This window comes from Anser anser (genome assembly GCF_964211835.1).
Source record: "Anser anser genome assembly, chromosome: 1".
In the NCBI taxonomy this organism is placed as follows: Eukaryota; Metazoa; Chordata; class Aves; order Anseriformes; family Anatidae; genus Anser; species Anser anser.
The window spans coordinates 106,791,627-106,808,656 of NC_139720.1; the positions used below are offsets into that span (position 1 = coordinate 106,791,627).

Below are 17,030 nucleotides of genomic sequence, written 5' to 3' on the forward strand. Positions count from 1 at the left end.
ACTCCCTTTCCACATTTGTTGGCTGAATTTGAGCGAATTTCCCAGCTGCTGTTCCCACTGTTTGCAGTTCCAGAGGAACAGATATATTGATGAACTGTATTTTGAAATTTATATTACTATTTAAAAAAAAACATTCAAAGATTAATCTAACACTAACAAACAAACCCAGCTTTTATCCTTGCTAGTGAAAATATGTTCAGAAGAGAACAATGGGTGAGAAAGTCTTCACAATATGTACCCTATGTGTATAGTGTTATAAAACACAGGTATATACTTATTGAAAAACAGACCCTTTCTGGAAGCTGTAAACCTCATCTTCTATTCTAGGCAGATAATAGAGTCCCAGCTTGTACCACTTCCCACTCCTTTTGCCCAGGAACCTGCAGGGGGGTATCTTCATCTCTCTCTACATTATTCCGGGACAGTTTATATACATCTTTTAAAGGGAATGGGAAGAAAACAGCAGAGTTTGTTCCTCTTGTAGTCCTGTGTAGTCAGGAAACCATAATTTAAGAGCAACTGAGTAGAGAGGTTATATTCACTGTAGAAATCATTTTAAATACTTGATTTTTCAATCACAAAATTGGAAATCTTGCACTGATGCACAAAGAAAATGTCAGAATTTAAATTGTCAAGGTATTCTTTGCATAACATTGGGGAAGTAGTATTTTATTATTGATATTGCTGAGTCATCTTTTTGGAGCTCTTCCTACAGAATAAATGCATAAATGCTTTCTCTTTCTTTCTCTTTCTTTCTCTTTCTTTCTCTTTCTTTCTCTTTCTTTCTCTTTCTTTCTCTTTCTTTCTCTTTCTTTCTCTTTCTTTCTCTTTCTTTCTCTTTCTTTCTCTTTCTTTCTCTTTCTTTCTCTTTCTTTCTCTTTCTTTCTCTTTCTTTCTCTTTCTTTCTCTTTCTTTCTCTTTCTTTCTCTTTCTTTCTCTTTCTCTTCCTTTCTTTCTCTTTCTCTTCCTTTCTTTCTCTTTCTCTTCCTTTCTTTCTCTTTCTCTTCCTTTCTTTCTCTTTCTCTTCCTTTCTTTCTCTTTCTCTTCCTTTCTTTCTCTTTCTCTTCCTTTCTTTCTCTTTCTCTTCCTTTCTTTCTCTTTCTCTTCCTTTCTTTCTCTTTCTCTTCCTTTCTTTCTCTTTCTTTCTCTTTCTTTCTCTTTCTCTTCCTTTCTTTCTCTTTCTCTTCCTTTCTCTTCCTTTCTTTCTCTTTCTTTCTCTTTCTTTCTCTTTCTTTCTCTTTCTTTCTCTTTCTTTCTCTTTCTTTCTCTTTCTTTCTCTTTCTTTCTCTTTCTTTCTCTTTCTTTCTCTTCCTTTCTCTTCCTTTCTCTTCCTTTCTCTTCCTTTCTCTTCCTTTCTCTTCCTTTCTCTTCCTTTCTCTTCCTTTCTCTTCCTTTCTCTTCCTTTCTCTTCCTTTCTCTTCCTTTCTCTTCCTTTCTCTTCCTTTCTCTTCCTTTCTCTTCCTTTCTCTTCCTTTCTCTTCCTTTCTCTTCCTTTCTCTTCCTTTCTCTTCCTTTCTCTTCCTTTCTCTTCCTTTCTCTTCCTTTCTCTTCCTTTCTCTTCCTTTCTCTTCCTTTAACATAATGTATTTCTGATATTTTATTCCAGAGTTTTACTCACATGGTCAAGTGTATTTCAACATGGGAGGCATTAATGAGAACTTTTTTTGTCTTGTAGGTATAATTCCAAATCTAATTTATGTTGTAATACCCACTATACCATTACTGCTGTTGATACTGGTGGCTTTTGGGACTTGCTGTTTCCAGATGCTTCATAAAAGGTAAAACACACTAATTCAAAATGGTTCTATAATGCGGAATTCATGTTTCCATTGGCAAGCTATTTATACTGAAAGACTGCTTACATCTGTCCCCAAATATGCAAAGAACCATCTTTTCATCTATTAAAATCCAAGTAGTTTACAGCTGTTAGAGCTGAACATTCACCTTCAGACTTTTCCACAGATAAATTAGCATAGTTCCACGTCTCTCAAAGTACGTTGCCACTAGGACTTTACCTGTTTCTGAAGAAGATTTGCTGACCAATTAATACACTGAGCTACTGTCAGCGCTTTTATTTCACCTCTTCCATCATGATTGCCTCCTATATAGCATCTGGGCTTTAGGGAGTAATATTGGGTCCTCAGTGATACAGGGCAAACTCAAGGACTCAATTCACTTTCTGACAAAAAGGGCCAATTGTTCTGAGAAGGACTAGCAGCTGTTTAACGATGTTTCAGTTCACATCCCATATGAGCACGATGGGCTACCAGAGCAGGAAAATTGAAAACAAAAAGCAAAAATTAGTTTTGAGCCACACGCCAGCGCGACTTTTTTTGTACATCATTTATCTGTCAAAGAAGACATATAAAGTTAAATAGATATGCATACACAGAGATGGTTCAAACAGTCATTATTATTATGCAAATAGGAAACATTTCAGCTTGTGAAACAGGATATGTTTTGATTCACACTTAAATACTTTTGACCTTTTTCCTTCTCAAAATATGTTATACCAAAATATGATAATCTATATGCATTTTTTTCTGAAATAGTCTTTCTGTAACTTTCAAGGATATTTTTCATTCTGCATTCATTTCATAGAGTGTTCTCAAGTTAAAGTAGTCAGAGAAGTTTAAACTGAAGTATGTTTTATGGATAACAATTATTTTTATAAAATAAAAAGAGTAACAGATTCAGAAGCTTTGTTATCCCTATTCTCTTGAAGTGCAGAAACGCTAGCAGGGAATTTGACATCACTGTTTCAGAAAATTAGAAAAAAAGATTTTTGCTCCTTACTTTTAGTCTTTTAGTTTGTGTTTCTCATTTAACTCTTCTTAGTAATACGTCTCATTGAGAGAACTGAACATATAAAAATGGTATTATGAAGTCTGCTGTATAAAATAGATTGTGTCTTAATGATACACATTTCCCTATAAAGAAAAGGAAAATGCATGCTTTCCAAACTCTTTATGGCAGGCAAATTCAGGCTTGTGAAAGGCTGTATCCAGACCTTGGGAGCTGGGCTATAAAAGGTTGGCAACTCAAAGAAAAAATAATAAAAAAGGAATCTTATGTATAACAATAACAATTATATAAATAATCTAAATCTGGAACACATGTTGTAATGGACCTGGATTTATTGGTAAGTATAATGACATATATGTTCATACCTTTTCTGGAAGATTTTTCTCCCTCTGAAAAAGGATTGTGGAGGCTGAGGCTCTCAAATAGTCTTAGGAAGACAATGAGAGATTCATGGCCCACTGAAATCAATAGAAATAGTAGTGTTGACTTCAATGGGCTTTGATCAGGCCTTTGATGCTATAGCAGTTCATACAGAATTAATTAATCTGAACTTCCAAGAAGTAAATATTGCATGATACAGGTTTTGGAAATTCATCTTGGAAGATTGTGCTGTTAATTTATTGGTTTGATAGACTAAATGATACAAAAATCAGGAAGAAAATAGATTTGAACCAGAACAAAAACATTTTTAACCAGAACAAAAACATTTTTTTTAGACTATTCATTTTGAGTTGTACTAAAGCTTTTAATAGAGGAAGACAAAATCTTTTTTTTTTTTTTTTCATTAAAATTCATCTGTATTCTGGTATCATCAAAATTTTGTTTGTATCTGTTGAAACAAATCTTTCTTTTTAAAAAGTGTTTCCATGGTTATTTTCAGTTATATTTCCACATATGATCTGCCTAACAAATCATTTTGGTTCATCCCAAGTACACAGTTCTTGGGCAAAAAACAAATCAAAGAAAGAGTCAACCACTTCGACTGATCAGCTGGACAGTGCAGAGCTTTAAGAAAGGGATTCTGTCCTGCCGGAGAAGGAGGGATCCCCAACTTTCCGAATGAACCTGATTTCTCATTCTTTTTTAGGCTTCCACAACATGGTGACCTTTCTTCTGAAAGCCACAATCCATGGCCAACCAGGACATGCCTAGCTTGAAAGGTCATGACTAATTTTGCCTGGCATTGGGCTCTTAAAGGGTAGTAATAAGGCAAAGCAAATCATCTTCCCTGTAGCTAGTAGAAATGATCAGCTCATTCATGCTTAGATGCTCTCCCTTTCATTTCTTCCAGGGAAGCAAGGAGAAACTGCTTCAAAGACCCATCTCCATTATCATCTGAATGCCTTGCAGAAAGTTTAAATTCCAACCTGGTATATGTCTCAGTTTCTATGATTGCATTTGATGGTCAAACCAGCAATATGCTCAACCTATTTATTGCACCTTTCTTACTAAAACCTGTTTCCTGAACCATTTGTATAGCTGCTGGAAATCAGTGAAGATAAGCTTGTATTACACAGCTAAAGTTCTGGCCCAAGTTATTTAGAAATTGTTCCTGCTCTGTGGCAAGAACTCTCCATTCAAAGCATTTCACCAGAAATTTAAAAAGCATGCCTGAGTTTGCTCTATTAATCTAGGAGGCAGTAGTGAATCAGTTTCTTAAAGAAAGAAGTACTGAAACTACTTGATCCATTGCAATTACTTTGTTTATAGCATTGTGGCCTGATCTAAAGTCCACTGAAATCAATAGGAGTCTTTTCAATTACTCCAATGGGCTCAGGTACATAATGCATTATGTTGTAGGACTTCAGAGGTAAGTCTGGAGGGACTGAAAACTGTTCAGCTCCCTCAAAGTGCATTTAAAATCAATTCAGACTCACTTACATTTATATACCAGTAACTGAGTAAAACTGAATGTATAGTACTGTTGGGATCTTGACTCTCAGGTTTCCAACTTACAGAATTATGTGCTGGCATAAAGGCCACTTCTTCTCCTCTGTTTTTTACTTAATTGGAAAACATATCAGCATGAAATATTCTGTCTAGAGACTGAAATACTTTACTAAAATGCAGCTGCAGAGGCTCATAAAGTGCCTGTTCTTTTCAGCAGACTGCGGTGCACTGTCCTTGAGCATGTAAGTGAGGGAAGGTGGTGCACTGTGGAAGTCAGACCAGAGAAGATGCTACCCATATGGAGAGACTGGCCTCATTTTACAGTGTGCTTCAGGGTTCCCTGTGAAGATTAGAGTGAATGGTTTTGCAGTGTTCCAGAGCAAGTATTTTGGGACCAGTTTTATCTTTTTTACTCAAAACAAAACAAAATCAAACACAAAAAACTACTATCAACAGTGTTGAATGAAAACTAGGCCTAAGGAAGCTTTCTACTGGTCATTCATTGCTAGGAGTCTGACTCATATCCCATTATTTCATTAGAAATTAGGTAGTGCTCTGAAGGGAAGAGGCTTTCTGGCTTACCTGTACATGCTGGCACCCGTTATTTGTCACGGTCACAGGGGTGCAGCTCCAGGATGTGCATGGGCATGGTTGTGGTAGCCACCCTGGGTGGGTGGGCTTGTGTGTGTTGGACACAGGCTTGGGGATGCGTATACTCCTGTCCTCCATGCATCCTTCCATACAAAGGAAGAGATCAGTCTTCCCCTGCCCTGCTCAGACAGTGGCCACACAATCATCCACACCTATTCCTACAGAGTAGTCTTTTCCAGAGGGGTTTTAGTCTCTGGCCAGAAATGGAGAAGACTATACTGTATGAGTAAGTGTGGATGAATGTGAACTGAAAAATAAAAAATAAATGCCATTCAATTCACTTCACTGCGTGGGAGGAACTCTCCTAAACAGGGTGGTCTGGTAATGTTGGTAACAGTTTCTTACTTTGACCCACCATTGTGGCACTATGCTTGACACAGCATGGGCATGACCCTTATGTGGTTGGGGAATCTATGCCAACAAAAATGGCCATCAAACAGGGGATGATCCATGTCTGATCACAAACCTGATTCAGGGCCTGTAAAAGTACACATGCACTGAAAATAGTTTATATTTTTATTTTTCAGTAAAGGAAGAACAAAAACAAGTCCAAACCAGTCCACACTATGGATTTCAAAGACGCCTAGGAAGGACAGTAGCATGGAGGTATAATGATTTACTGACTGAAAGCAAAGCAAAAATAACATTTTGCAGTCAGGCTGTATTATAATGTCGTCTAAGAACATTAGCTTGGAATGGCTTGAAAATGCAAATGATCTACAAGAATGAACTCTAAGCTTCCCCTTGAGGCAAACGTTCAGATCATTTTTATATACTGTTTGATTATTAATTCAGTAACAAAATATGCCATGCTAAATAAAGGGTATGTGTTTATTTTGCTAAGAGATGTAAGTTAGCTAGTTGTGAGTAATGAAATGAACAGAGCATTTGAAGTTTTTATGAGGACATATCTACAACGTGCATCAGTTTTAAGATAGATTGTTTGTAGTTAAACGAAACCTCTTTGTTTCCTTTAGTCTCTCATGCATTGTAACCTAGTTGATGTACTGTAAATGGAACTGATAATTTTACAGTGTAACAATTATTTATCTTTGCATAAATGTTTGATACAAAATATTTGTTTAGTATTTATTTGCATGCTTAAGACAGTTTTTAATCCTAAGGCACAAATTATTTTAGTATATATAAACCATTCTCACTGGCAGAGACTGCTGCCATGTTATGACATTGATCTGCTGTGGCAAAATTCAAAGATTCATAAAAGTCATTTGATGTTATATAATGAATCCACATTGCTGAGGAGTGACCATATCTTCTTGACATATTGGTACAAGGTCAACATAAATCACTTGGCAAGCGGTAAAACGTTAGTGAGGTGTCCCTTGAATTCAGCCTTTAGTTGTTAAGTAAAATTTTTTTTAGTTTTTCTGAGGAAAAAAAAAAGTGTAAGTATCCCAATGGGAAAGAGTTTAAGAATAAAATTACTTGTTTCAGTAAGTCTATGTAAAGAAGACATTAAAGATTATTTAAATATAACTAATAGTTTGATAGGAATAACATAATGTTGGATCAAAGAGAAGACAAATGTCATGTCTTGGAAGTAGTACTAAGAAATTGATCCCAACATCACTCAGACTACTATCTAGAAAAGTGTTAATTATGTTACTTGATAGATCTAGAGGTAACCACAATGCATTCAAAGTCCTTTTTTTAGAGATATTATTAATATCACTAACGTTCATTCTCTCTGGTTCTGTAAGAGCTTTCTGTGCCATAAAATGGTTTTACCAGTCATTAGGACTGCATCTCAGGGTGCTAGTAAAAACACTCTGGCTGATTTGTTGATGAAAGTTTGGTGATGTAGCAGAGAGGCTAAAGGGTCTTGTTGCACTTTGCAGCAAGAGTTCAAAAGCATGAGTTCACACTTGTCAGGTTTTCCGTTAATATAAATAGAAAACTACCACTGGGTGGAAGCTGGGGAGAGATGGACAGAACCGATAGCATATTATGCTTTGGGATGCCTACGCTGTGCTAGTTGGTGTTCTGGAAGCTTTTGAAGTAGAGCTTTTGAAGGTCAGAGAGAACTATGTATCAGTTTTTCTGAGTAAAGAAAAAGCATTTATAAATATTCCCTGCCACTAATACTAATGGTACGATGCTATTGCATTGCTGAAACACCTTTGGAAGCATCTTAAAGTTGCAGTTATGCCATGATTTTTACTTCCTCTTTGAAGAAGGCTTTTGCTGTAGTTCACGTTAAGTATTGCCACTCCTCCTACTTAGAACATTCTGTAGTTGTTTTTCCAATCAGCTTTAACATCTTTCTTTGCTCAGTCTCCTACTTCAGCTTCCTTTATAGTGATTATGAATAGGAAGAAAACTTGATAACCAAGACTAGATTTTTTTTTTTTCCTAACCTAATTATTGCTTAACTCGCCTGAGGCCAAGAACTTCATCTTTCTTGGGAACATCTGGGATAATAAGAACTTGGTCTTTAAAGATTAACTCCCTTAAGAAAATAGGGAAGGAGAGAGAGTGAAGATTCACATATAACTACAGAGCTACCATTTCTTCATACTTCGTGCTTCTAAGGGACATTGACAGTCAATATTGGGATTAGTATAGCAGAAGTGTCAGGAGTAGTTTCCATGTAGCAGTCAGGAGAACTCAAACACCTTCAGATGTCTTTCCTAAAGGGCAAAGGTGATTTCTGGGCATTTATCAGTGTGGACCAATATCATTTATGTATCATTTCACCTGACCAAGGGAAGGAAATAGTTTCTATGCATGTATTTCCTTTGCCTAGGACTTGGGTTCCTAAATACAATCTGAACAGTTTTAAGAGTCCTATGTTAAAAATAACAAATGGTGCACAGAATGCACTGTATAGTCTTGCACCAGTTAGTCCCATCTTTAAGCTGGTGATTCTCTTTCGTGCACAACATATAAATTCCATACATACACAATTTCTTTCACCTTTATTTTCCTATTTCCAGATGCAAAAGGGAGATAGGGCTAGTAGTAAGAGAGGAAAGGGGGAAAAACAGGTGTTTTGCACTTTTAGACTGAATACCTAGAAATTAGACTTTGTGTTGGTATTTTCTTTGGATTTTTGTGGGGCTTAAAGAATCCAGGAAAACCAAAGTTATTTACGTGAAATGGTATAGTAGTGATAACAGAATTGCTATTAAAAAAAAAAAAAAGGCAAAAAAACTCCACCACTTTTCTGTCCTTCATATTAACATTAAATTCTACAGACTGGAGAAAGAAGCAGTTTCAGGTGACAGATTTCATCAACTACAGCCACTCTGAAGCAGCTCCTTGGCTTCTACTTACAGCTAAGGGGTCAGCTCATGGCAACCACATTCCCTTCTGATCACTATCTCCCTAAATCTCTTGCAGACAGCAGCAGGAGGTGTGAGGCAAGGAACTGAAGGACGAAGAAGAGTAAAAACTTAACTAGGCCTCAGATGGACAGCATGACTTCAATTTGGCATTCTAAAAAACTATACTTCCTGCTCCAATCATCCCCAAGGAATGTAAATTTTTTTTTTTTTCCATAGTGATCTTGGCCTTTTGTAAGCAAGAAGCATTTCGGAGAGAAAGCTCTTGTTTCCTTCTTTAACCTTTCAATCATTTTAGGTGCAAGCAAGTATGTATCAGCATCAAGCATCCATACCCTATTTTGAAGCATCTCAGGCCAAACTCAAATCAAAAATAATCCAAGCTGCCCACATATTTTAATACAGTAAAAACAGGTTTCACCACAGGCTAATATGACACGGGCATACTAAAATAATGGATGCTGAATGAAGGTTAAAATGTGCTTGACTAAGAAGGTTATGTTGATTTCATCTAGACATAGTTGAAATAAAATGTTTATTTTTAAGTATACTAGTCAACATTATATATATATATTTCTGTATGGGAGTTTATAATAGGAAATTTTTAAGTTTGAGGTAATGATTTATTAATGTATACCTCAAAATACATCTGTGCTTTGCATTTTGGGAAGCAAAAAATACACACAGAAGGATACTATATTTCTGGGAAGCACATTTTCTAGTAACTGGGTATGCTTTGAGTTGGCTCTTGTATTTCATTAACAGAATGAAATGCCATTTACAATAGTGATGTATGGTAAATAACGCTGAAATCATGTCACATTTTAATTAAGTGTTTTAATGTAATTGCTTCATCCGCATCAATTTATACTTGATCAGAGAATGCACTTTATTTTCATTGGCTTTTTTCCAGTGAAGGAGAGGAACAGGAGAAACAGACCACTACTAAATATAAGGTTTTGAACTCTCAATATTTTAACCAACTTCTCCCCCCCACACATAGTTTAAAAACAGATTAACAATAAAATGAATATCTGTAGCCAGTTAATTTACACTTCATATCGGCATTTAGCATTGTAAACACCAAGCACTGAAGCTCCTTACAAAAATTGTTGATCTATGTGTATACGTATAGATACATATATCCAGTAAATTAGAATGCATTTTGTATTTTCATGTGGTGCTGCGGAATTAAAAGGCATTAAATTTCTATACTAGGCTATAAGCAGAATACGCATCACCTTATGCCAACATTCAGACACCACTGAATTTAAGGCATTTTAACAAGAAGAGAGTAGTATTTTAATAGAACTGTATTTAGACAAGAGATCAATAAGATCAAACAGCTTTTTTTCCCTATACTTTTTACAGTTTGGAATGCTGTTAATAGGCAATCAGGATAGATTTTAAACAAAACACAAAATCAACATTAAAAGTCCCCAGGACAGAAAAAGTATAAAATATCAAAAGAACATTTTATTCACCATGATCTTCATTATTGTCAGGACTTTAAAAAAAATATATTGTATTTTATGAGAAGAAGTTGCAGTATTGTCAGTCTGTGCCAGGGTCTACACAAGTACATATCTGTAATTATTTGAATAATTGCCAAAACACTTGCATAAAAAGACAACTAAAAAGCTATATTCCATCTTTATTTAACTCTATTAATTCCAAACAAATTGCACCAGAGATAACTTTAATCGTACATTCAAGTTTGCTCATTATAAAGCAGGATGATACAGGATCAAACTTTATGCACAATCTACTAACATCACATCAGAGCTTTTTGTAACGGCCAAGGTAGAAGAACTCCCATGAGTCCAGTTTCAACAGATAACGTATACTTTCATTTCAATACGTGGTAATTATTGAGAAGAATTGACTATGCATTGAAATAAGAATGCACCTTGGGAAATAGTGTAAAATCATAAAAATAGTTAATGTCTGGCCTGAAATTAATAATTTAGACCATTTTTCAATAAAGCATTTGTGGTTTGAAAACTAATATTCTTCCTTCTTTCCTTCCTTCTTCCCTCCCTCTCTTCCCATCCTTTGTAAAGCCCTCTACTATGCATTTAATACACTGCTGTTCAAAGAAACTGTTTCCCCACACAGTGGATAGATAGCAGAATTACCTCTCATATAAAGGAAAAAGTAAAATTATAAAACTATTAAAAAGTATAGAATCTGTTTTGAGATCTTTCTCTCAATTTTTTATAAAGAAAGTAATTTTCAATTATTAATATTTGCTTCCCTAAATTTAAATCCAGACTGTATTTTGAATTATACCTTTTCAGTTTCTCTAATTGTGTGTTTTTGAATGCTACTCTGTTTTGCATTATTATACAGGCTTACTTTCAACCTTTAAATTCAATTTCTATCATTAAAAAATGTCAAGGTAATAGATGGTATTTTGTATCCAGTCCACAAACATGGTGACTCGAGCATACACTCCTGGTCGTTCGGGAAGTGCACACTTATAGCCAAATGATGTTACACCTACCAAAACCCACTTGTTACCATCTTCAAACATCAGAGGGCCTCCTGAATCTCCCTGCAATATGCAATTAAAAAGTTAAAAGTGAACAGTGTCAACTGTTAACCGGAGGTTGTTGGTTATGGTGTTTTTTTTCTTGATGATCTTTAATCATGAACAACATTGTATCTTTTTATGCCTTGGACACCAGAAATTAGATTAATATGGATTCTTCCATACAGAAAACACAGAAATAATCTATTTTTAAAAGTTTATATATAATCTCTATGCATTTATATACTTATTTATAATCTATAAATAATCTATGATCTTTTTTTAAATAATAAAAAAGAATGTGATTTTAAACTCTCATCAGTCTTTTAGTAGAGGACTGAGTTTCAAATGATTGTTATACATTTAGCCCTTCGTTTTTCACAAAGCTTGGGTAAATGTGTAGAATTATTTTACAGCTGAGTCTATTTAGCTAAAATACAGTTCTATTTTCTGTCCACCGACCTTTGGCAATTTCAAATTTAGAGAAAATGATGGCAAGATTGCCAGAAGAGGAGATGTACTTGTCTGCCATCTCTTTCTCAATGGATTAGCAGATGTAGCATTGCAAGAGAGTGTGGGAGATAAATTTAATTCATCCCACAGCCTGAGTGACCTTTCATGTCTTGTTTTGATGAAAAAGAAAACAATGATCATTTTTTGTTGTCTATTCTGGAGCTAGTTTGTTCAACCAGTATTACTGTTGGCTTCTTGTGGCGCTTTGAAGGGAGCTTTGGGGAAGAGTTCTGTGGAGACTCAGCCATTAAAATACTTCTGCCCATAAATCTAGAGCATCCACAAAAGTTCAAAGGTTGTGACAGCAGCCTAAAGGCTGAAGCAGTATCAGGAATCAGTTGTTCCTCTTTGCTCATGGTTGAATGGCCATTGATCACAATGCTGGTCACTTGTACTCTTTATCAACCTATGGCGCTACACTTGTTTTTTTTTTTTTTTCAGTTGGAGGGGTAGAAAACAAAAAGGAAAGAGGAAAGCCACAGAGGCTGAAGGAAAAGAAAATTAAAGTAAGCTTGCATACACTCCTCTTTAACTAAAGTAGCCAAAGTCACTGCACCTGAGGAAGGCTTAGGGCAATAAGGCAAGATCAATTATGTGAGAGTGTTCCTTATCAGACTTGAGGAGAACCATGCAGTCTCCATGGTGTAGATTCCACATTGCTGGAAGAAAAATGTGTTGGCCTACACTGACTATACCCTCAAGGATATGCAGTGCATTAAAAGCAGAGTGGGAATGGACAGAACTGAGAGCCCCAGTAAGCAGCCTACGAGACAAATGCAGAAAGGCAGCCCCTCCAAAATACTGTGATGTTCACTTACGAAACATCTCCAGAGCCTACGTATTCTGGGGAAAAGCATCATTGCTCTCTCCCTTTCCTTGAGTGAGGTATTTTTGAGATTTTGATGTATTGGTATTTATTTCTCTGTACCCTGCTTTTTGCTAAATGTGTTCCTCTTTCCTCCATGGAATTACTCAGAACTAATTATTCAAAGTTTTGTGCAGAAATTTTCCAGTCCTCACATTTATCTCTCTATAAGATTGTTTATGTCAAGATGATACAAAACAGATTTTTATTATAACATGTATCCTGATAAAGTACTAAATGGGCAAAATATTGTGAGTAGAAATTATATTCACAGTGATTCACAGTCCAGGTTTTAATGACTGGAGGATCACTTTTTCCCATAATTAGATGTACTGTGTGCTTGCAGTGAAAATGAGTCACTTATCCTTACCTGACAGGAATCTATTCCTCCCATGTCGTAGCCTGCACAGATCATATTCTCAGTAATACTATATTCTGGCATCCATTGCTGGCATTTGTCATTTAAAATGAGAGGGACCTCTGCTTCTTGCAATATATCTGAAGTGGAACCTGATGAACATACAGACTACGTTTACGTCCTTCTATAAATATGTACAACATGCTCAGAACACCGATAATTTTGTTCTTGTTCCAACATGTTGGGCATGTTACCAAACAGTAGGAAGCCCTGCTGCACTGCTGTATTATTCAGGTTTATGCCCCTGAAACACAATCACTGATTAAATGGTGCTCATTAACTGAATCCTGTTTTTCATTTGTGTAATGGGACTGGATTTGGTTATAATTGAATCAAGGTTATTAAAATCAGTGACTATGAACTTACTGTGGAGAGGTCTGAGAGCTAATTAAAGGCTTAGAAGCTTAGATTGCCCAATGTTTCCACACTATTCATTGTATAACTTTGACTGGGTATTTCTAGTTTTTGTAAAAATTTCTGTTACTGGTTTCTACCTGAAACTTTAAATGCAATTTTACTCTGAAAATGGAGGTGCAAATATTTATAAGCAACCATGGAAGTGAAATGGCATGTTCGTTATTCTACAGAGACTCCAAATCTGGAGAAGGGGATATATGAATAGAATATACATTTCACACTACAGTCAGTATGCTTGACTTCTGAAGAAAATCATTTGCATGTTTTCAGAAACACTGAGCTTTCTTCTCCTCCCCTTCCTTCCCCATCCCCAAATATCTGGAAATAAGATGTTCATATTTCATATTGAGAAAAGCAGTCATTGTAACTCGTACGTGGGATGCAGTAAGCTTTCTTCATAATTTAATGGTTATAGATATGCTTTTTTTTTTTTTTTAATAAATATGTTGTAACTCTTTTACTTTGTTTTGGGGAAGAACTAGTGGGTGAGTGGGATAGCTCCAAAATTTCTGTATGGAGTACATCTCTAATCTTTTGCTCCTGTGAAATCAGGAGCAGACTTTCCCTCCTGGCTTCATGCCTGTTATAATTTTCCCACAGATGACTCACCTCCGCTTGTAGTATAACCCCAGCCAGCAATGAAGCAGTTAATTCCTGGTAAAAAGTGTTGATTTTTTTCTGGTAAGCAGACAGGTTGTATGTAGTCTGTGAACGTGAAATAAGCAATCAATTTCAACCTTTTTCCTGTATTCTGCTTTTTATGGAGTCACAGAAGAAAATGTTCATTAATTCAAATTCACTTTTGGGGGAAAAATAACCAGAAACTACTGGATTGATTGATTAGGTTGTAAAAAATGTACAGCCATTCCATCACCCTCAAATGCTTAGCACAGTTAAGAGTTTAGCGTAATAGAATAAATACATTTTATGGTAAAATACCAACTCACTTATTTACCTGTATATTGCACTTTGTACTGAAGATGCATCAGAGCAATATCACTGTCTTTTGTAAGTTTATTGTAATGAGGATTTATAAGTATTTGATCGATGTATCGAATTACTGTTGAGGGGTGTGTCATATTCAATTGGTCATGCAAGCCAAGAACTGCCTTCCATTTAGATGGTTGTAAATGCCTCCTAGAAGTTGCAAGGAATATTCACAATTTTGAATGATTAATGAAAGTTCTGAAAAATATGTTAGACAGAATGCTAATCCTTAACCTCCAAGCAATTCATAGCATGTTCACATTTTCTCAAAATAAATATGAAAACGTAGTGGCTGTGCTTACAATTTTGTGATGGTAATACCATTTTAAACATACATATTGTAGAAATATGTGGTTGATTCTTGATGTTAAGCTTATAATGCATTATTTATAAGAATTAATCAGACAGCAATGCAGTGCAGGAAAATACATTAACTAAATTGCTATGGCTTTTTAAACATTGGGAAGAATACTGCTGACTGCCCATAATGCAATTAATATTGGTCCCAGTTAGAAAATTATTATGGAGTTATCTGAAGAATAATAGATTTACAATGTTGTAGAAAATGCTTCAGCTCACTGACTCAGAAAATTGGTCTCTTAATTTTCTTATCTAAATTGAAAACAATACATTTAGACAAACTATGGCATAATCTTTCTTTTTTTTTTCTTTCCTTTTTTTTTTTTTTTTTTCTGGGTTACATATCCTGGTTTGAGACTGTATCTAAGTTAGAGAACTTATATATTTGCTATTTTTTAATAGACCTGTTAGTATCTTCAAAAATATGTTTTCAGCCTTATTGTATGAAATTGGTTTCTGCTTATCTTTTAGTCTGACATCAAGAGGTTATGATGTTCCAAATTAGGAGCATTTAAGATAAATGTTCAGAATTAAGGGATGCAACTGGAAGCTTGCACTTAAGGAAAACTACAGCAAAGTCAAGGTGATAAAATGAGATTTAAGTGAAAAGAGAAAGGTGATATAAGTGAAAAGGAAGCACCAAAATAGATGTGAACTTGTGTGCAAACTAAGAGGGCTTGATCCTCCTCATTTCAATGTCTTTGTGACAGGAATATGGCTCTTGTCATACAATAAGGAGGCACTCATATATTGGCACAGTCTGCACTGCATTATTGTTAAGCTATTTATAATTAAAACTCTACTGTAATTTTGAACAGTAATGTTTCTTTTTTGCCATTCCAGTTTCTGGGTGTCCTCTACATAACGTGTTTGTATGATAGATGTTATGGAGGCAAACCCTAGAAAGTATTTTAATATGTATCACTTCTTCGAATGGTATAAATAACACCAGCTAGAGAGCATCCAGTATTGTCTAATCAATGCACATAAATCAAGATTCATTCCAATTACATACAGCCGATCTTGATCAATCAATAGCAGTATACAGGAGGAACAGGCAACACTGAATATACCTTTCTGAAACACCTCGTACTTTACAGCATTGACAAAGATTGAAGTAAGTAATGGGGGCCCAAATTACTCATGGTTTAAGTGCAAATGGTTGGTATTAATACCATATGTTTAAAATGTAATTCTTCATTGTTCAGAAAATGCTTCTTAGTTTCCTTGATTCTCTGCTTTAAAGTACAGATTGAGGGTTTACCAGTAAGTAAAAGAGCCTTTAGCCAAGCTCCATGAGCTTCAAAACACAGTAATTAAACAATGAGCGAGTTTTTAATTTTTTGTATCAGTATGACACGTTATTCATTATCTCATGCCCCTTTAGTGAACCTGCATATAAAACAAGTGTTTCACCGTCATTCTTCAAATCACAAAGAAAAGACATGGCATGGATGTAATATGATCATCTCAGCTAGTTGTCATGATGCCCTGGAGTCAGTGGAGACAAAGATGCACTTGTGAATTTATATTAATTTACTTCAAAACATCTAATAAGCCTCAAAAAAGTGTCATTCCTGAGTGTTTTCAGTACAATCCTTTGAAAGTATGCTTTGCTCTGTGTAGGACTGACTGATGGCTCAGGACTACACTTCAACCCAGCTTTACTGACAGCCACCCACCATTAGGATACTTGCATGTTGGGGGAGTAATAGCACGTGTTAATTTATGAGTGCAATGAACATTACCCATATACACAGTGTGCTGCTGTCACCAGCCATTCCTCGCTGACAAGGGAGGCTCCACAAAGATGCATGGAATTAAAATGAAGTGAGACTACCCAAGGCCAAGCCTCTCTTCTGGCATCACTTCCACCTACAATCCTTGTTCTATTGTTCTGAGTTACCAAGCGTTGTCCACAAGCTAAAATAACAACAACAACAACAATAATAATAATAATAGTGATTTATAGATTTGTAGGGTACTATGGTACATTTTATTTGAATAGTTAATATTCTTGGAAAAAATAGGCTTTGTACTACCTGACCTGCTATTCAAAAATGCTATCATCATGAAGGAAGTCATTTTATAGCTGAAATTAAAATGCAACTTTGTAACTTGGATTTAGATGTGTTATCTTCTGAGACCTTAACATTTTTATATATATATACGTTTTCAGTATAGACCCAACTGCAGTGTGTACTTAACTCTGAAAACAAGTGAAGATTGTAAATTTTTCTGTGTTTATATCATTACAAGTACAGTTTTTATAGTCCATTCCCTAAC

General features: G+C 35.4%; 2 protein-coding genes across 8 annotated transcripts in view; one reads left to right on the forward strand and one right to left on the reverse strand.

The window, feature by feature from the left end:
- Positions 1 to 10,141, forward strand: part of CHODL (chondrolectin) — a 32,866-nt gene extending 22,725 nt beyond the window's left edge. For 2 of the 7 annotated variants that reach the window (XM_083803936.1, XM_083803935.1), the window contains 3 exons: positions 1,676 to 1,778; positions 5,874 to 5,952; positions 8,710 to 10,141. In XM_083803936.1, coding sequence (XP_083660062.1) covers positions 1,676 to 1,778; positions 5,874 to 5,952; positions 8,710 to 8,766 — 239 coding nt within the window. In that variant the 3' untranslated portion in view covers positions 8,767 to 10,141. Of the gene's footprint in view, positions 1 to 1,675; positions 1,779 to 2,976; positions 3,143 to 3,892; positions 3,966 to 4,096; positions 4,176 to 5,873; positions 6,422 to 8,709 lie in introns of those variants that run through there. The other 5 variants (XR_014573557.1, XM_083803939.1, XM_083803938.1 and 2 more) reach the window with 5 other exon arrangements.
- A 146-nt stretch (positions 10,142 to 10,287) lies between these two features.
- Positions 10,288 to 17,030, reverse strand: part of TMPRSS15 (transmembrane serine protease 15) — a 58,331-nt gene continuing 51,588 nt past the window's right edge. The window contains 5 exon segments of the mRNA XM_083804009.1: positions 10,288 to 11,208; positions 12,933 to 13,072; positions 14,007 to 14,102; positions 14,353 to 14,534; positions 16,493 to 16,667. Of these exon segments, the coding sequence (XP_083660135.1) occupies positions 11,038 to 11,208; positions 12,933 to 13,072; positions 14,007 to 14,102; positions 14,353 to 14,534; positions 16,493 to 16,667 (764 nt within the window). The 3' untranslated portion in view covers positions 10,288 to 11,037.